The following is a 17,344-nucleotide window of genomic DNA, read 5'->3' as shown; positions in this document are numbered from 1 at the left end:
CTGTACTATAATATTTATTTGACAAAGATAAGCTTCCTTATTCTTCTTAGAGTATGCTAATATGCAGTTTGGCAAGTAGCCTTATCGAAACTGGCTGTACTTGCTGTGTATGTACTTGCTGGGTCATTTATTCAATTAACCTGCCTTATGTCTTTGTATACAGTGGGTTTGAAAAGTATTCAGACCAAATATACGTCTTTTTTTGCCATCAGTCTATACAAAGTAACCAAAAATGACAAAAATGATGACTAAAAAATTACTAAAATCTCTCATTTAGCTGAGTATTCAGACCCTTTTCTAAGACACTAGAAATTGAGCTCAGGTGCAACCGGTTTGCTTTGATTATCTTGAGATGTTTCTAGAACTTGTATGGAGTCCACCTGTGGCAAACTCAATTGATCGGACATGATTTAGAAAGGCACACACCTGTGTGTAAAAGTTCTATCAATTGAATGGCAGACCCCAAAAACCAAGCCATGTAATTCAAAGAACTGTCCATAGACCTCTGACATTAAATTGTGTTGAAACATAGATCTGCACAAGGATATAAAACCATTTCTAAAACTTTGAATGTTCGCAGGAGAACAGTGAGCTCCATCATTTTAAAAGGGAAGAAGTTTGGAACCACCAGGACTCTTCATAGAGCTAGCCGTTCAGTCAAACACAGTAACTGGGCTACATCTGGCAAAAACCTAAAAAAGTACTGCCCAGTAATTGGTAATATGATCCCTAAGATGAAGATACTATGATCCCATCATGCTATGGGCTGCCTCTTAGCAGCAGGGACAGGGTGACTGGTCAGAACTGAGGGAAGGATGATTGTGGCTGAATACAGAGAGATCCTTGAATAAAACCTGCTCCTGTGCACATGACCTAAGACTTGGGCTTGTCAACGTTCCACAGCATACAGTCAAGACAATACTGGAGTGGCTTCAGGACAAATCTCTGAATCTCCATGAGTGGCCCAGTCAGAGCTGGGTTTGATTCCCGGTCACAGAACTAATTTATTTATTTTTTTTATCATTGGATAAAGTTTCGTGTTTTAAAAACTGACAGTCTATTTTCCGAAATCTGATAACGACTCTGCAACAACAACGAGCATGGAGGAGATTCAAGCTGTGCTGTTGATTGTGATATATTTGAGAAAACGCAGGAAAAGAGATGAGCGGTGGTAGTAAAGCGAATTCTGAATGCTCGTAATGCTAGACTTAAAGTAAGCAAACAGATTTGATCAGCTATTGCTGAGATTACAGAGACGAACACGCGCGCACAAGCTTCTCTCTGCACTGTTTTCCTGTGTGAACAACGCCCAGCTCGCTTAACTGACTTGATATTTTTAAGTATACTTTGTCATTGCAGGTTGCCGTCTCCAGTTCCTGCTGTATTTCGTCCTCGGCATAATTACTTAATAAGGCCTGAACCTCGTCGTCAGTCCATCGGTCGTTTTTTTTTTAATTATTATTCAAATCTCAATAATCAACTGCACTGCAACAGACTTTTAAAAATGGTGGTTTAAAAAAAAAAATACTGCGTGCACTTAACCAATCAGCATGTTCAGTGCCCAAGTCCCATCCCCCAAAGTTTCTGGCTTTTGAAAAAGTACCACCTCCCGAGTAGGGGCTTTGCAAGGGCTAAATATTTTACCCAAAACTTAATTTAGACCCTGGTCCCTGCGGTGGAGAAACACAGAGTACCTCCAAAAGTTCCTGCGGTGGAAAAGCCGCAATTGTTGCCAAAGATGCTTTCACAAAGTACTGAATAAAGGGTCTGAATATTTATCTAAATAAGAGATTTCAGTTTTTAATTTGCAATAAATTCACAAAAATTTTAAAACACTTGTTTTTGCTTTGTCAATATGATTGTAGACCAGGGGTGGGCAATCTTATCTGGAAAGGGCTGGTGTGGGTGCAGGTTTTCATTCCAACCAAGCAGAAGCCACACCTGAGTCTATTGAAAGCCAAGATCAACTGATTAAACAGGTGGAATCAGGTGTGGCTCCTGCTTGGTTGGAATGAAAACCTGCAACCACACCGGCCCTTTCTGGATAAGATTGCCCACCCCTGTTGTAGACTGATGGCCAAAAAAGTCAATTTAAGCCATTTTAACTTTAATCTATAGCGCACAGTAATGTGTGCGAAAAATGAAGGGGTCTGAATACTTTCCAAACCTATGTAACTTACACAGTGCATTGCATAAGTATTCACCCCGTATTTTTTTAGTATATAAGCTGGAACTGAAATCTGCTTTCTTAGGATTATATGTGTGAAAATCCGATGATGTTTTAGGTCATATTTATGTAGAAACATAGAAAATTCTAACGGGTTCACAAACTTTCAAGCACCACTGTAGTTACATGGGAGCTGCTTTGCCTACCATTAAAACCTTTTTTTTTTTTTAAAGGAAGACAAATGCACATTTATGACATGATTTTTCACTGATATGAGTTGCTAGCTGTCCTGCCTTTATTGTCCCAGGTCGAGTATCAATGTGAGTGAACAATACCTTTCAGATCCTTTTTGGTGCTTTACCGGTATGATGTATCTGGTGTCACAATCTTTCAGTTAACTGTAAAGGTACAGTAACGAAAGGGAGCCCCTTTTTTGGTTGCATGGTACCTACATATACATTGCAAAATATTTTATAAAAAACATAAAGTTTATGATTGCATAGTATTCAACCTCATTGCTGTGGAACCCCTAAATTAGTTCTGATGCAACCAGTTGCCATCAGAAGTCACATTATTAGTTGAATGAAGTCCACAGGAAGCCAATGAATGCCACAGAGTTTAGAATCCTGAAGACAGAGAAGTTATCAAAACAAGTCTGGGACAAGGCTCTGGCAAAGTAGCAATCAGGGTTTGGTAATAATACATATATATATTTGAACATCCCACAGAACACCATTAAGGCAGTTATCAAAACATGGAAGGAATATGCCACAACTACAGCCTAGAGGAGGTTATGTGCTAAAAATCAGTGACTGGGTAAGGACGGCATTAGTCAGAGAAGCAACCAAGATGACAACGGTAACTCTGAAGGAGCTGAAGAGATCCACAGCTCAGTGGGACAAACTGTTCATAGGAAGAATCCATTGCCTGGACACTATACTTTATGAAAGCATGATGTGTCGAGCAAGTTGTGTTTGCGAACATGTGAGAAATGGTCTTCTGGACTGGAGATCAAAATTTCAGTAAAAAAAAAAATTGGAAAAAGATTACATTTATGGCATTTGGCAGACGCCCTTATCCAGAGTGACATACATTTATCTTTTTTTGTTGTTGTTTTGTTTTTTTTAAATACAATTGGGCAGTTGAGGGTTAAGGGCCTTGCTCAAGGGCCCAGCAGTGGCAGCTTGGTGGTGCTAGAATTTGAACTCATGACGTTCCGATCAGTAGTCCAATGTCTTAAGCACTGAGCTTTATGAGCACTTTATCCTGAAAGTGATTTATTTACTGAGCACTTTATCCTGAAAATGCTATCCCTACAGTGAATGGTGGTGGTAACATCATTATTTGTGGCCAATTGGTTGCTTCTCTGACTAATGCCCTCCTTAGCCACTCACTGACTTTTTTAAATAATGAATTTAATAGTGTGCCACTGTGAAGTTTGGGATTTTTTGTAACCAAACCCTGATTGTGCTGTTCGTTTAGATACAGTATGTTCTATACATTAATCATGGGGCTTTCCAGGAACAGGTGTATTTATATTCAGTTCAAGTGACACAATTGCACAAAGTTAGACTCCATTCATCTATTCATGTGATTTCTGATGGCAACTGGCTGTGCCAGAACTAATTTAGGGGTTTCACAGCAAATACTTATGCAATCTCAAATTTTACAGTTTTTTTTTCACGATTATTGGCTTTTTTTTTTTGTAGATATATGACATATAATCCCAATTAAGTACAGAGGGGTGAATACTTATGCAAACTTTATATATACACACCCACTGGCCACTTTATTAGGAATACCTCATCAGAACTGAGTAGGATCCCCATTTGCTGACAGAACAGCCTCAAATTGTGGCATGGATTCCTCAAGGTTTTGGAAATATTCCCTTGAGATTCTGGTCCATGTAGACATAAATTATGCAGATTTGTTAGCTGCACATTCATACTGTTAAACTCCTGTTCTACTACATCCCAATGGTGCACTATTGGATTCAGATCTGCTGACTGTGGAGGCCAGTGAAGTACACTGAACTCATTGTAATGTTGATAGAACCAGTTTGATATGACTTGTTCTTTGTGACAAATTGCACATTTTCATACTGGATGTCACTGTAGCCATTTTAAGATGGCTAAATGCACGTGGCAAGCAACAACACTCAAATAAATGATGCTCAATTGGTATTAAGGGGCCAAATATGTGCCAAAAAACATTCCCCACACCATTACACTACCAGCTGCAGCATGAAACTATTGACACGAGTATGTTAGGTCAAGGATTCATGCTATTAATGTCAAATTATGACCCTACCATCTGCAAGTAGAAGCAGAAATTGAGAATCATCAGACCAGGCAACTTTAACTGTGCAGTTTTGGTGAGCCCATACCCACTGTAGCCTCAGATTCCTGTTCTTGGCTGACAAGAGTGGAACCTGATGTGGTCTTCTGCTGTTGTAGACCATCCGGGTCAAATTCTAACATGTTCTGAGATTCTTTTCTGTTCACCACGATTGTAAAGAGTGGTTATTTAATTGATCATATCCTGGCAGCTCAAACCAGTCTGGCCATTCTCCTCTGATCTTAACAAGGCCTTTCTGCCCAGAACTGATTCTTGCTGGATGGTTTTTGTTTTTCACACCATTCTGTGTAAACTCTAGAGCAGGGGTAGCAAATTCATTTGGGGTTGGGGGCCACATTAGACAAAATCTTACAATAAAGGGGCCACATCAATACATCCCATAACTTGTAAATAAAATAGAATTGAATAGAATTGAACTTGTAATTAATAGTATGTGCCTATATAATTTTATATGATTATTCAAATTTGCAACAGTGGCTGGCCTATTTGTTTGACTACAATAGGCCAATAACAATAAACATAGCGCAATTAATTTGTTATAACCTTTTGTTGACATTTGGTATAGCTGCAACTTTATAACAACATTATGCTTTCTTTCCACATGTTGATGGTATGCCATTAGTGCTAAATCCAAACCTACACTATATGTCCAAAAGTATGTGGACACCATCACACCCATATGTTGTGGGCCTTCCCCAAACTGTTGCTACAAAGCCACAATTGTTTATAATGACTTTGTATGCTGTAGCATTAACATTTCCCTTCGCTGGAACAAAAGGGTCTAAATATGTTTTATCATGACTATTCCCCTGTGCAAAAAGCAGGCCATAAAGACATGGTTTTGACCATGTTAATGTGGAAGAACTCGAGTGACCCGAGCAGTGACCTCAGCCCCACTGAACAATTTTGGGATGAATTGGAACATCAGCTGTGTGTCAGGCTTTCTCATTTGACATCAGTGCCCATCATCACTAATGCTCTTGTGGCTAAATGAGTAAAAATTCTCACAGCCATGTTCCAAAATCTAGTGCTAAGCCTTCCCAGAAGAGTGGAGGCTGTTATAACAGCAAATGGGGGTACCAACATTGTGTTAATGCCCATGGTTTTGGAATGGGCAAATATGGGTGTGATGGTCAGGTGTCCACATAATTTAGGCCATATAGTGTAGCTTGTCCAAGGAGCCAACCAAGCAAGTGAAAATATCAATATCAGTAGCTGTGTCTGTCATTGAAATGAGTTCAACAACCTCTTCAGTGATTAACACCTTTGATGAAAACGGCAAAACTGTGCTCTCATCTACTGTGATGGAAAACAAGTGAAAGATTTTACTCTCTCCTTCAACTGCCTGTCCAGGTTTTCCACAAAGTGGGTAACTAAGTCTGCTTATATTAGCAAACATACTGTGTATTAGCAAAAGCATGTCACTTGTCAGGGCATACCAGTTAAACTGCCTTCAACATGCTTGTTTTAACGAACTCTACATTAGAAAATGGCTTTGATGCCAATGTGATTTCTTGATCAGTGATAAAACTAGCCTTCAGGGCAGCATCATTCATCTTACTACTATGACTGAAGACAGACTGTTGCTTTGTGATAGCTGCAATTAGCTTGTTTACCTTGTCTGTCCATAGTTATCCAGTATACTGGTCATACTTTTTGCCATGATTGGTTTCATAGTGCCTTCAAATATTAAATTCTTCGGGCACAGCCACTTGCAGGGAGCAGATTAAACAATGGAGTTTGTGGTTTATTTCCTCATAGAAATATGCCATTGTCCAATTCTCCTGGAACACTCCTGGCTTGGAAACTGCGCCAAACAATGGCAAAAAAAGAGAGATAAACTAGTAACTGCCTCTATGTGTCAATAAAAGTCAGAGTGGATAAAGCAGGGACTGTATTATAATCTTTTCCCACATATTTGAGTCATTAGCTCAAGCGGTGGACCAAACCATCATGTGGCCTGTATACAGCTCACGGCCATATACGGCTTGTGTTTTGCACTACTTCTCTAGAGACTGTTATGCATGAAAATGAGCAGTTTATGAAATACTCAAACCAGCCCATCTGGCACCAACAACCTTGCCACAGTCATTGAGATCACATTTTCCCCCATTCTGATGTTTCATGTGAACACCAACTGAGGCTCTTGACCTGTATCTGCAAGATTTTAAGCATTGCCCTTTAAATATAAGTGCGCACGTGCACACACACACACACACACACACACACACACACACAGTGGTGCTTGAAAGTTTGTGAATTCTTTACAAGTTTGTATATTTCTGCATAATTTTGACCTAAAACATCAAGATTGTGTACAAGGAGGAAATTCAAGACCATTATTATCCTCCCCAGGAGTGGTTAACCAATAAAGATCACTCCAAGAGCAAGACGTGTAACAGTCCACAAGGTCACAAAGGAACCCAGGGTCACTTCTAAGCAACTAAAGGCCTCGCTCACATTGGCTAATGTTAATGTTTGAGTCCACCATCAGGAGAACACTGAACAACAATGGTGTGCATGGCAGGGTTGCACGTCACTGCTTTCTAAAAAGAACATTTCTGCATTTGCTAAAGATCATGTGGACAAGCCAGAAACTATTGGAAAAATATCATTTGTTTAACTGGGTTCTCTATGTCTACTTTTAGGACGTCTGAAAATCTGACGCTGTTTTAGGTCATATTTATGCAGAAATATAGAAAATTCTAGAGTTAAGAGTTCGCAAACTTTCAAGCACCACTTTGTGTATATACAGGTGCATCTCAAAAATTTTGAATATCATGGAAAAGTTTTTCTGTTGTTTGTTTTTTTTTAAAAGTGGAACTTTGATATATTCTAGATTCATTACACATAAAGTGAAATATTTCAAGCCTTTTTTGTTTTAATCTTGATGATTACGGCTTACTGGATTTTTGATTTCCATGAGCTGTAAACCGTAATCATCAAGATTAAAACAAAAAAGGCCTGAAATATTTCACTTTATGTGTAATGAATCTAGAATACATTAAAGTTCCACTTTTTGAATTAAACTACAGGGAAAAAATGAACTTTTCCACAATATTCTAATTTTTTGAGATGCACCTGGATGCATGTACACACACACACACACACACACACACACACACACACACACACACACACACGTGTGTGTGTGTGTGTGTTTTCTCAGGTGCATCTAAAAAAATTAGAATATTGTGGCAAAAAAAGAAACATCCTCTCACATTCAACTTCTTTTATTTCCAGCAAATTTCTTAACATGTGTAAATATTTGTATTAACATAAAAACATTCAACAACTGAGACATAAACTGAACAAGTTTCACAGACATTTGATGAAGAAAAATGGAATATTGAGTCCCTGAACAAAGCTGGGGGGGTCCTCATGGACTGCACCAGAATTGTCAGTTCTTGCTGAGAGATGTTACCCCACTCTTCCACCAAGGCTAGTTCTCGATCACGTCTGGGGACACACATAGTTTCATGTAATTTTACACTGCAAGGACGATCAGCTGTCCTTCCTGTCTCGCTGTAGCACTGTCTTAGGCGTCTTACATTACAGAGATTGCAGTTTATTGCTCTGGTCACATCTGCAGTCCTCATGCCTCCCTGCTGCATGTTCACGCAGGTGAGCAGGCACCCTAGGCATCTTTCTTCTGGTGTTTTTCAGAGTCAGTAGAAAGGTATCTTTAGTGTCCTAACTTATTGTAACTGTGATCTTAATTGCCTACCGCCTGTTTTAATAACTGTTCCACAGGTGCATGTGCAATAATTTTTTATGGTTCATTGAACAAGCATGAAAAACATTGTTTAAACCCTTTCCAATAAAGATCTGTAAAGCTTATTTGGATTTTACAAAATTATCTTTAAAATATAGTCTGAGTATATATTGCTATATTGCTGAGTATATATAAGTTCCTTCTGAATGTATTGGAATGGCAATGCCAATTCTTTTCTTTTTTTTGCTATACACTGAAGACATTTGGGTTTGAGATCAAAAGATGAATGTGAAACAGTAGATCAGAGTTTCATTATCTGATCTTTACATTTAGATGCATTAAACAACTTAGAACATGGGACTTTTTGGAATATTGGAAACCTCAAAAACAAGGTTTTACACTGCCCAAGTCAATCACCAGACCTTAACCCAACTAAACAAGCATTTCACCAGAAGGGGAGACTGAAGGAAGAAACCCCCCAAAACAACCAATAAGTGAAAGAAGCTGTATTACAAGCATGGAAAAGAAGAATGCAACAGTTTGGAGATGTCAGTGTGTCCTCGGCTTGATGCATTTATTGCTTTAATTTACTACTTTAAGTTACAAATTTTCTAAGAATATTTGTTCCAGTACTTTTGCTCACCTAAAATTGGGTGGTCTGCTACCAAAATGCCATGTTCTAAATTGTTAAACATATCTAGATGTAAATATCAGGAAATGGAGGCTGAAATTCTGCTCTATCGTCTCATTCATCTTTTGATCTTAAACCCAGATGTCTTCAGGTTATAGCAAAAACAAAAGAACTGAGAAGAAAGAAGCCTTGTTTTCTTGCAAATAGTTTGATTTGACTGATTGTGCATGGCTTTGTGCTGTCCTCTCCAGCAATGTGCTACTGTGTCTGTTTTCTTTGCGCCTGCAACTACAGCGGCACGCAGTGTTGCTATGGCAGCTCAGTTATTTTGTCTATTTAACCAATTTTGATGCACCACTCCTCTTACCCTGTTCATTTTTCATGCTTTCTCTCCTTAATGGCCTTCTTGCATGTAAGTACAACAACACTAATGTCTCAATTTTTGTTTTAATTTTCATTTGTAATTTTAATATAATTGTTGAATAATTTAAAGGGAAAGCAGGGATGGACATAACATAACTTTATTAACAAGCCCAAAAAAAGCTGCAGTGTGCTGCCTAGTGCAGTGTTTTGGTTGTATAGAAACCTAATTTAATATCATTGAGGTACATTGTACCAGTGTGAAGTGCATTAAGTTTAATCCTACATACCAAATGAAAAGGTTTTTCTGAATGTTAAACCTACCTTTCCACTACAAATAAAAAAGTAATTTCCCAGACATGAAATCTGTTTGTCCTGGGTGCCTTGGCTAGTGATTTGTCCATCCCTGATAAGAATGGTCAGCGATTTGTGCATGTCACAGGAAAGACCAGAAAGAAGTATGTTTTAGACCCCACCCCTTTGATCCCTCTGTGGACTGTGTTTTAATGTTATTTTAACCAGTTTTATGTTATCATAGCAATCAAGATAATACTAAAAGCTGTAACCACATTTTCTTATAGGAATGCATGCTTTTTCATCATTCAGTGTCTGTTATATACAGAAAATGCACACATTACTTTGTATTCCTGTATAATCACCCAAGTAGTATGTAGGTTTATGTATAATTGCAATAAATTCTGTAACTCCACTGGAACATGGTGGAATTTAAAGGTACTCATCTCCAGACCAAATACTTTTTATTCTATGTTTGAATCTTCTCTAAAAGTAATAAAGTCTCAAGATACTACAGATCTAAAACATTGTCTTTGGACAGATTCCTTTATTCCCTGCAGTAATGCATATTCACAGCCTACCACATCACATTTCATGTGTTCCTGTTTCATGATATACTTAATGATTTTAAAATTAGGATCACTGAATATTGAAAATCTGACATTTTTAATATCAATCCAAATTATATTACATATTTCCAGCATTGGTGGATTGTAATGGGAAATAGAGAAAACACATAATCCAATACTATTACAGTTTTTCAGGCTAATACAGACCACAGTACTGGTATGTTTTTTGTTGGTTTGTTTGTTTTGTTGTTGTTTGTGTTTTTTTTGTTTGTTTTTGTTTGGGGTTTTTTTTGGGGGGTGGGGGGGGGGTGTCTGAGTCCACACAGAAGAGGATTTTCACCTCACTGACATCACACCATATTCTCTCACTGCTTCCACATTGTATCAAACAGTTCTACATCTTTTCACCTCTCCGTTGTCCTGCAGTGTTTGACCAACTAGATCTTGTCACATATGAAGAAGTTGTGAAGTTGCCTGCTTTCAAGAGAAAAACACTGGTCTTATTAGGTATGTGGCTGCGTGGCATTTTCTGTATGTGTGGCTGTGTCCACTGTCCTCCTGCTATAACATGCTTCTCTCTACAGGAGCCCATGGTGTTGGCAGGCGACACATCAAGAATACACTAATCACAAAGCACCCAAACAGATTTGCTTACCCCATCCCACGTAAGTCACATACTTTACAGCATACCTATACAGATGTTTGCTGGTTGACATCAACACTAGTAGTGAGCAAAGAGAGATTGTGCGGCAGCATGCAGTGATTCTGAAAAGATCATTAGGCTTAGAAATCAGAAAATGAGGGAGAGGGATTTGGGGAAAGTTTATGGATTGTTTACTGCTGTGCTGCTACACTTGTCAGTTTTCATGCTTATAAAAACTAGGGCTAAAACTGGGTAAAAAATATCGATTCTCCAATTTTAATCGATCTTCAGTTTAATGAAACAGTTCTTAATACAACTTTACTTGAGAGGATGTAAATATTATCCGTACTTTGCCTCTCATCCTGAAGATGTTACCATCTTTCATGTTTTGAATTTTGAAAACAGTTTTATTTCTTAAGTATGTTTCAAGTTGTTAATGAATATCACTTTTGCACATTTACAACGTTTATATATATATATATATATATATATATATATATATATATATATATATATATATATATATATATAATGTATATGTGTGTGTGTATGTGTATATATGTGTGTATATATATATATATATATATATATATATATATATATATATGTGTGTGTGTGTGTATGTGTATATATGTGTATGTATATATATATATATATATATATATATATATATATATATATATATATTATTTTATTTACAGTAATGTGCCGTGTGCAGTTTGTGCTTACCTTGTGTGCATTGATGCACATATTTATGATTTCTTGTTACATTGTTTGTTACTCAAAGTAAAAAGTACTTAAACATAATTGTGTGGGCTCTGTTGTTAATGTAAATGTGTATTTCAGTAATATAGCTAAGTAGGAGGGTTTCAGTTACCAGCATTTATATTAAAACATGGATTCCATGTCTGCAAAACTAACATTTTAAATGAAATATAAATAACTAATCGATATTGAATCGGCTCAAATTGAAAACCACATAAATAAGAATCGAATCGAATCACCAGATTGGTCACAATACCCAACCCTAATAAAAACAAATTATAAAAGGAAAGGAATTTAATCGAGGAAGATTGACTGAAGGTGGGCTGAGATGAATAATAGACAAAGATTTATAATAGCTAAATACAAGCCCTTAAATATAATCTACAATCCCCTGTTTTTTCTCTATGAAGGTTGAGTGTCATATTGGCACAAATGATCAAGTACAATGTAAACAGCAAAATTCTTCAGTGCATCCAGCGGTTTGAGTCTTCTGCCCATTTTCTGCTACAGTGAACCATGAGATTTATTTGTTTTTATGTATTTTCTACACATTCTTGTTTTGGACACTACCCCCTAGGGCACACATTCACGTTATGTTGGCAGACACTAGTGAGAACACTGATGCATTCCACCACAAATACCTGCAGATTTGTGGCTACAGCCATAAACAGTGGTGCTTGAAAGTTTGTGAACCCTTTAGAATTTTCTATATTTCTGCATAAATATAACCTTAAACATCATCAGATTTTCACACAAAAAGTACTAAAATTAGACAAATAGAACCCAATTAAACAATTGAGAAGAAAATATTATACTTGATCATTTATTTATTGAGGAAAATGATCCAATATTACATATCTATGAGTGGCAAAAGTATGTGAACCTCTAGGATTAACAGTTAATTTGAAGGTGAAATTAGAGTCTGGAGTTTTCAATGAGATGACAGTCAGGTGTGAGTGAGTGTCCTGTTTTATTTAAAGAACAGGGATCTATCATAGTCTGATCTTCACAACACATGTTTGTGGAAGTGTATCATGGCATGAACAAAGGAAATTTAAGAAGACCTCAGGAAAAGGGGTGTTGAGGCACATCAGGCTGGAAAAAGAGTTTGGACTCCACCAATCCACAGTTCGACAGATTGCGTACAAATGGAGGAAATTCAAGACCATTGTTACTCTACCCTGGAGTGATCAATCAACATAGATCACTACAAAGGACCCTGGGTAACTTCTAACCAACTAAAGGCCTCTCTCACATTGGCTAATGTTAAAGTGAAAGTGTGAAAGTGGGGAATGCAGCAAGACAACAACCCTAAGCACATCATTCTATGAAAGAATGGTTAAAGAAGAATAAATAAGGTCAAAGTCCTGACCTTAATCCAATAGAAATGTTGTGGAAAGACCTGAAGCAAGCAGTTTATGTGATGAAACCCACCAACATCCCAGAGTTGAAACTGTTCTGTACTGAGGAATGGGCTAAAATTCCTCCAAGCCGATGTGCAGGACTGATCAACAGTTACCGGAAATGTTTAGTTGCAGTTATTGCTGTACAAGGGTGTCACACCAGATACTGACAGCAAAAGTTCACATACTTTTGCCACTCACAGATCTGTAATATTGTATAATTTTCCTCAATATATAAATAAACAAAGTATAATATTTTTGTCTCATTTCTTTAATTTGGTTTTCTTTATCTGTTTTAAGACTTGTGTGAAAATCTGATTTTAGGGTCATATTTATGCAGAAATATAGAAAATTCTAAAGGGTTCCTAAACTTTCAAGCACCACTGTATATCAGGACTCTAATGCGTTTTCCCCCAATCTTGCCCAGACACGACCAGACCTCCTAAAAAGGATGAGGAAAATGGCAAGAATTACTACTTTGTGTCACACGACCAGATGATGCAGGACATCTCAAACAATGAGTACCTGGAGTACGGGAGCCATGAGGATGCTATGTATGGCACACGTCTGGAGACCATCCGAAAGATACACGAGCTGGGCATGATCTCCATCCTGGATGTAGAGCCGCAGGTACCAGACAAATCCTTTTCTGACTAATTGTTCTGATATTGTGTTGCTTTAGTTAGTAATGTGTTACTGATAATTCTCCGGTTTTTGACAGGCACTGAAAGTTTTGCGGACAGCTGAATTTGCTCCCTATGTCATTTTTATTGCTGCACCTACTGTCACCCCTGGTATGAATGAGGTGAGCACTGTTTTCCTCCAATACACATAACCAAAAAATATTTCTTTCTCGCATTTAGCACATACAACCCATTGCTCAAGTTTAAGCTTGTTTTCCCTCCTTCCTTTTAATTTAATTTCAATCATGACTTCTGTCTGCCTTCAACTGGATTGATTACTTTTATGATAATATGATCTAGTCTTTCTAGCCTCACGACATTCTGTACTTGCTTGTGGCTCATTGCATGCTGCATGTGTCAGTCATTTTGCATGTTGTTTCTATGTGACTCTTTTCTTTGGCATTTCCTGTCACTGCACTCAGCTCCCAAGGTGGTGCAGAAAACTGCCTGTAAGTACATGTGTAGGCTGTGTGTCTATGCGAGTGTTTAGAATTGTGTTTCTATAAGCCAGGTGTCTTCAAGCTTATGCACAAAGTGCCCGTGTGGCTACAGGCTTTTATTCCAGCCAAATAAGAGGCACTGGTGACTAATATGAACCGATTAACCAAGTGGAATCAAATATAGCTCCTGCTTGCTTGGAATAAAAGCCTGCAGCCACACTGGTCCTGTGCGGATAAGATTGAAGACCCCTGCTATAAGCCGTCAATACACTTAAGTTATGGCTTGTATATGTAATGTTTACAGTTGAGCACAAAAGTTTGCACAGCCATAGGACATAATGAAAAAGGCAATTATAATTTCTGCCTCCTGAGTGGCACAACAGAAAAAGGTTTGCCCTTTCCTCCAGAGATGATAATGTGTGTGTTTTACATCTAAATTTGTAAATATATTTCTGTTGTTTTTTAAAATTTGAATGTCATTTTTATTTGTGTTTGTTTTCTTAGATGTTGTAAAATAAATGTGCATATTCTTTTTTCCATTGAAGAACCATTTGCAATCTTTTGTCCTCAAATGTAATGCAATCTGTTTACATTTTACGCAGCACACAGTTCTTGTGTAGAATTCTCCAACTAACTGTTTTCTCCAACTAACTAGCTTGTTTTTTATTCACTTCTTTGTTCCTTAGGCTCTAACCTAACTCTTAGATTAGCATCTCCCCTCGGCAGGTGCTGATTTATTGTGGTTGGCAATTAATGACCATTTATATTTATCCTGAGTGACTATCTTTTTATCATGATACAGGCATACTCTGCTTGTTATAGTAGCATGCTACAGAACTCCATATACCTGTAAGGGCTGGCTAATGTTAGCATTTTAATATTTAGCTTTTGCCCATTTGGTCAAAAGCTATTAAAACCCAAGTTCTAGCAAAATTTTACTCACAATTGGCTCGTGAATAATGATGACTAGATTTCACTTATCCTGAGTGACAAAATGTTACCCAGCTGCTCTACTTGTTACAGCAACTATCATTGGAGCTCTGTGTCTGTTTGGGCAATGTTAGCATTTTAGCATTTAGCTTTTGTCCACTTGGCCATTCAAGTGATTGAAATCCAAGTCCAAGTTGAAATCCAAAAGACACTGAAGTCAGCTCATAATGATTTATGACAATTTTATTTATTACTTATTCTGAGTGACATCATAACGATGTTACTGAAGTACTCTGTTTGTTGCAATAGACCGTTTGACCTATCATGTTACACAGTCCAACACTAAAACTAAAAGAAAGCCTTCTGTGTGTTACTCATTATACTCAGCTCACTCTAATTCTTCTTCCCCTCCTCTCCTATATCAGGATGAGTCTCTGCAAAGGCTGCAGAAAGAATCTGAGGCCCTGCAGAAGTCCTATGCTCACTACTTTGATATGACCATCATCAACAATGAAATCGATGAAACCATCCGGCTACTGGAGGAAGCCATTGATGTAGTGTCTACCAACGCTCAGTGGGTGCCTGTGTCCTGGGTCTACTAGCGTCCTCTATAGACCACAGTGTTACACTAGTGTGGCCCAGGCTAATCCTCTTAGTAAAAAAAAAAAAAGAACCACACACATTCATCTCTAACAGACTTACAAACCACTAGTCCATGTGTTGATATCATCAAGACCCTCCTGTGGGACTGCAAAAGCATAGAGCTGTACATATCTAACCATATAAATATATAAATATTAATATAAAAAGAATAAATATGGCCCTGTACTTATAGCTAGGGATTGGACATTTTGTACTTTGCTTTTTGACTGAAAGAGACAGCATCTCAGAGCAATGATGAGCACAGTAAGGTGGTCAGTGATTGGTTGGGGGTGTTGGGTGACATGAGGGTTTGAGAGGAAGTGTCTACCCAGCCTGATTGGGTAGAAGAGAAACCTTTTTCCTTGTCTCACCCCACCAATTCAGCTCAGTTCAATGTCACATTTCCTGGACATGTTCACAGTGGCATGTCCATGGACATTTGATAAGCACAGTTGGCTTGAGTGCGCCATAATTCTATATTATTTATTTCTCAAAAGGACTGGACTGAACATCCTGGAAGTTTGGTGACTTTAGCCGGTGCTGTTCTCACCCTTTCTTGTTTATTCCTCTGTTTGATTAGCACTCTTAATTTGCACAATGGGCTATAGATGGGTGCTCTCTCTCTCTCTATCTCTCTCTGTCTCCCACTCCATTTGTGCTCTCTCTCTCTCTCTCTCCCTCTCTCTCTCTCTCTCTCTCTCTCTCTCTCTTTCTCATTACCTCTGTCCCTCTCTCTTATTATCTCTCTCCCAGTTCCTCCTGGTTTCTTTCCAAGTGAATCATTCATAATGGTTCAAGAGCGCATTTGGTGTTACCAGTATCATACTTCTCTCATCTCCTGAAAAAACAACAAAAAAGAATATTCTCAAAAAAGATGTTGAGGGAAACAGACACCTATGCACATTTCTGGAACGCTGGTTAACCCTCTGAGTGGACAAAAGTTTTCATGGCCTGTCAAGTGGTGTGTTTGTAAATTTTGTCTTTGAATTTTATTTGTTGTGTGTGTGGGGGGGGAAGAGAATTTCCTGGACCTGCCATTTGAGAAATGTGTTGTCTTGAGAGTATTATTGTTTTATGCTTATCCCAAGAAGATGAATCCGAGGGGATTTTATTGTGACTACCTGTTACCATGGTACATACATTCTTCTGAAATGAAGAATTGTTGTGTGCATAGACATAAATGAACTGTGTGACAGACTATTCATTTCATATTTCCCTTGTGTAAATTTCTCTGAAAATAAGTTACTCCTCAGTATGGCTTTTGTAAATAGAGTTCCTTTCATGTGTTGGGGAAAAGTAAACTGCCTTTGAATTCATGCAAAATTTGTCATTCTCTGTCTCTTCTTACAGTACTGGCACAAATTGTTTTAACTTGAAAGCAGAGGTTTGTCAGTATAGGATCAGCATCATATAGCCTGCCATCAATACCCAGAGATCTAGTATCATATTGAAATATTAATTAATCTACTCGATTGACATATCTGTAAAATTTTTTTAGTAATTTTAGTTTATGCCAGCAGATGGTGACATATTTCTATATAGTTTTGCTGACCTGTGTTCTTACGTGATGGTGTAACTAAACACTTCTTCAGTGTAAAATAAAACTTGGAAGATAGAAACTTGTTAAAAATCAACCTGTGTCTCAATGCAATATGACCTACTTTAAAAAAATTGGTTTCGATGCTGAGTGTATGATAAAGTATGGAGATGAGAATTTTTTTTTTTGATATCCTATATTTTTGGG

General features: G+C 37.7%; 1 protein-coding gene across 5 annotated transcripts in view; it reads left to right on the top strand.

The window, feature by feature from the left end:
* The window catches only part of caskb (calcium/calmodulin-dependent serine protein kinase b), a 142,778-nt gene extending 125,855 nt beyond the window's left edge, over positions 1–16,923 (top strand). For 3 of the 5 annotated variants that reach the window (XM_053637501.1, XM_053637500.1, XM_053637503.1), the window contains 5 exons: positions 10,521–10,601; positions 10,679–10,759; positions 13,333–13,535; positions 13,627–13,710; positions 15,384–16,923. In XM_053637501.1, the coding sequence (XP_053493476.1) occupies positions 10,521–10,601; positions 10,679–10,759; positions 13,333–13,535; positions 13,627–13,710; positions 15,384–15,560 (626 nt within the window). In that variant the 3' untranslated portion in view covers positions 15,561–16,923. The remainder of the gene's footprint in view (positions 1–10,520; positions 10,602–10,678; positions 10,760–13,332; positions 13,536–13,626; positions 13,711–15,383) is intronic. The other 2 variants (XM_053637502.1, XM_053637504.1) reach the window with 1 other exon arrangement.
* The last annotated feature ends 421 nt before the right edge of the window (positions 16,924–17,344 follow it).

The sequence above is a fragment of the Ictalurus furcatus genome, chromosome 12 (assembly GCF_023375685.1).
Source record: "Ictalurus furcatus strain D&B chromosome 12, Billie_1.0, whole genome shotgun sequence".
NCBI lineage: Eukaryota > Metazoa > Chordata > Actinopteri > Siluriformes > Ictaluridae > Ictalurus > Ictalurus furcatus.
The sequence above is the reverse complement of the archived record's forward strand: the minus strand, read 5'-3'. Positions and strand labels throughout refer to the sequence as shown.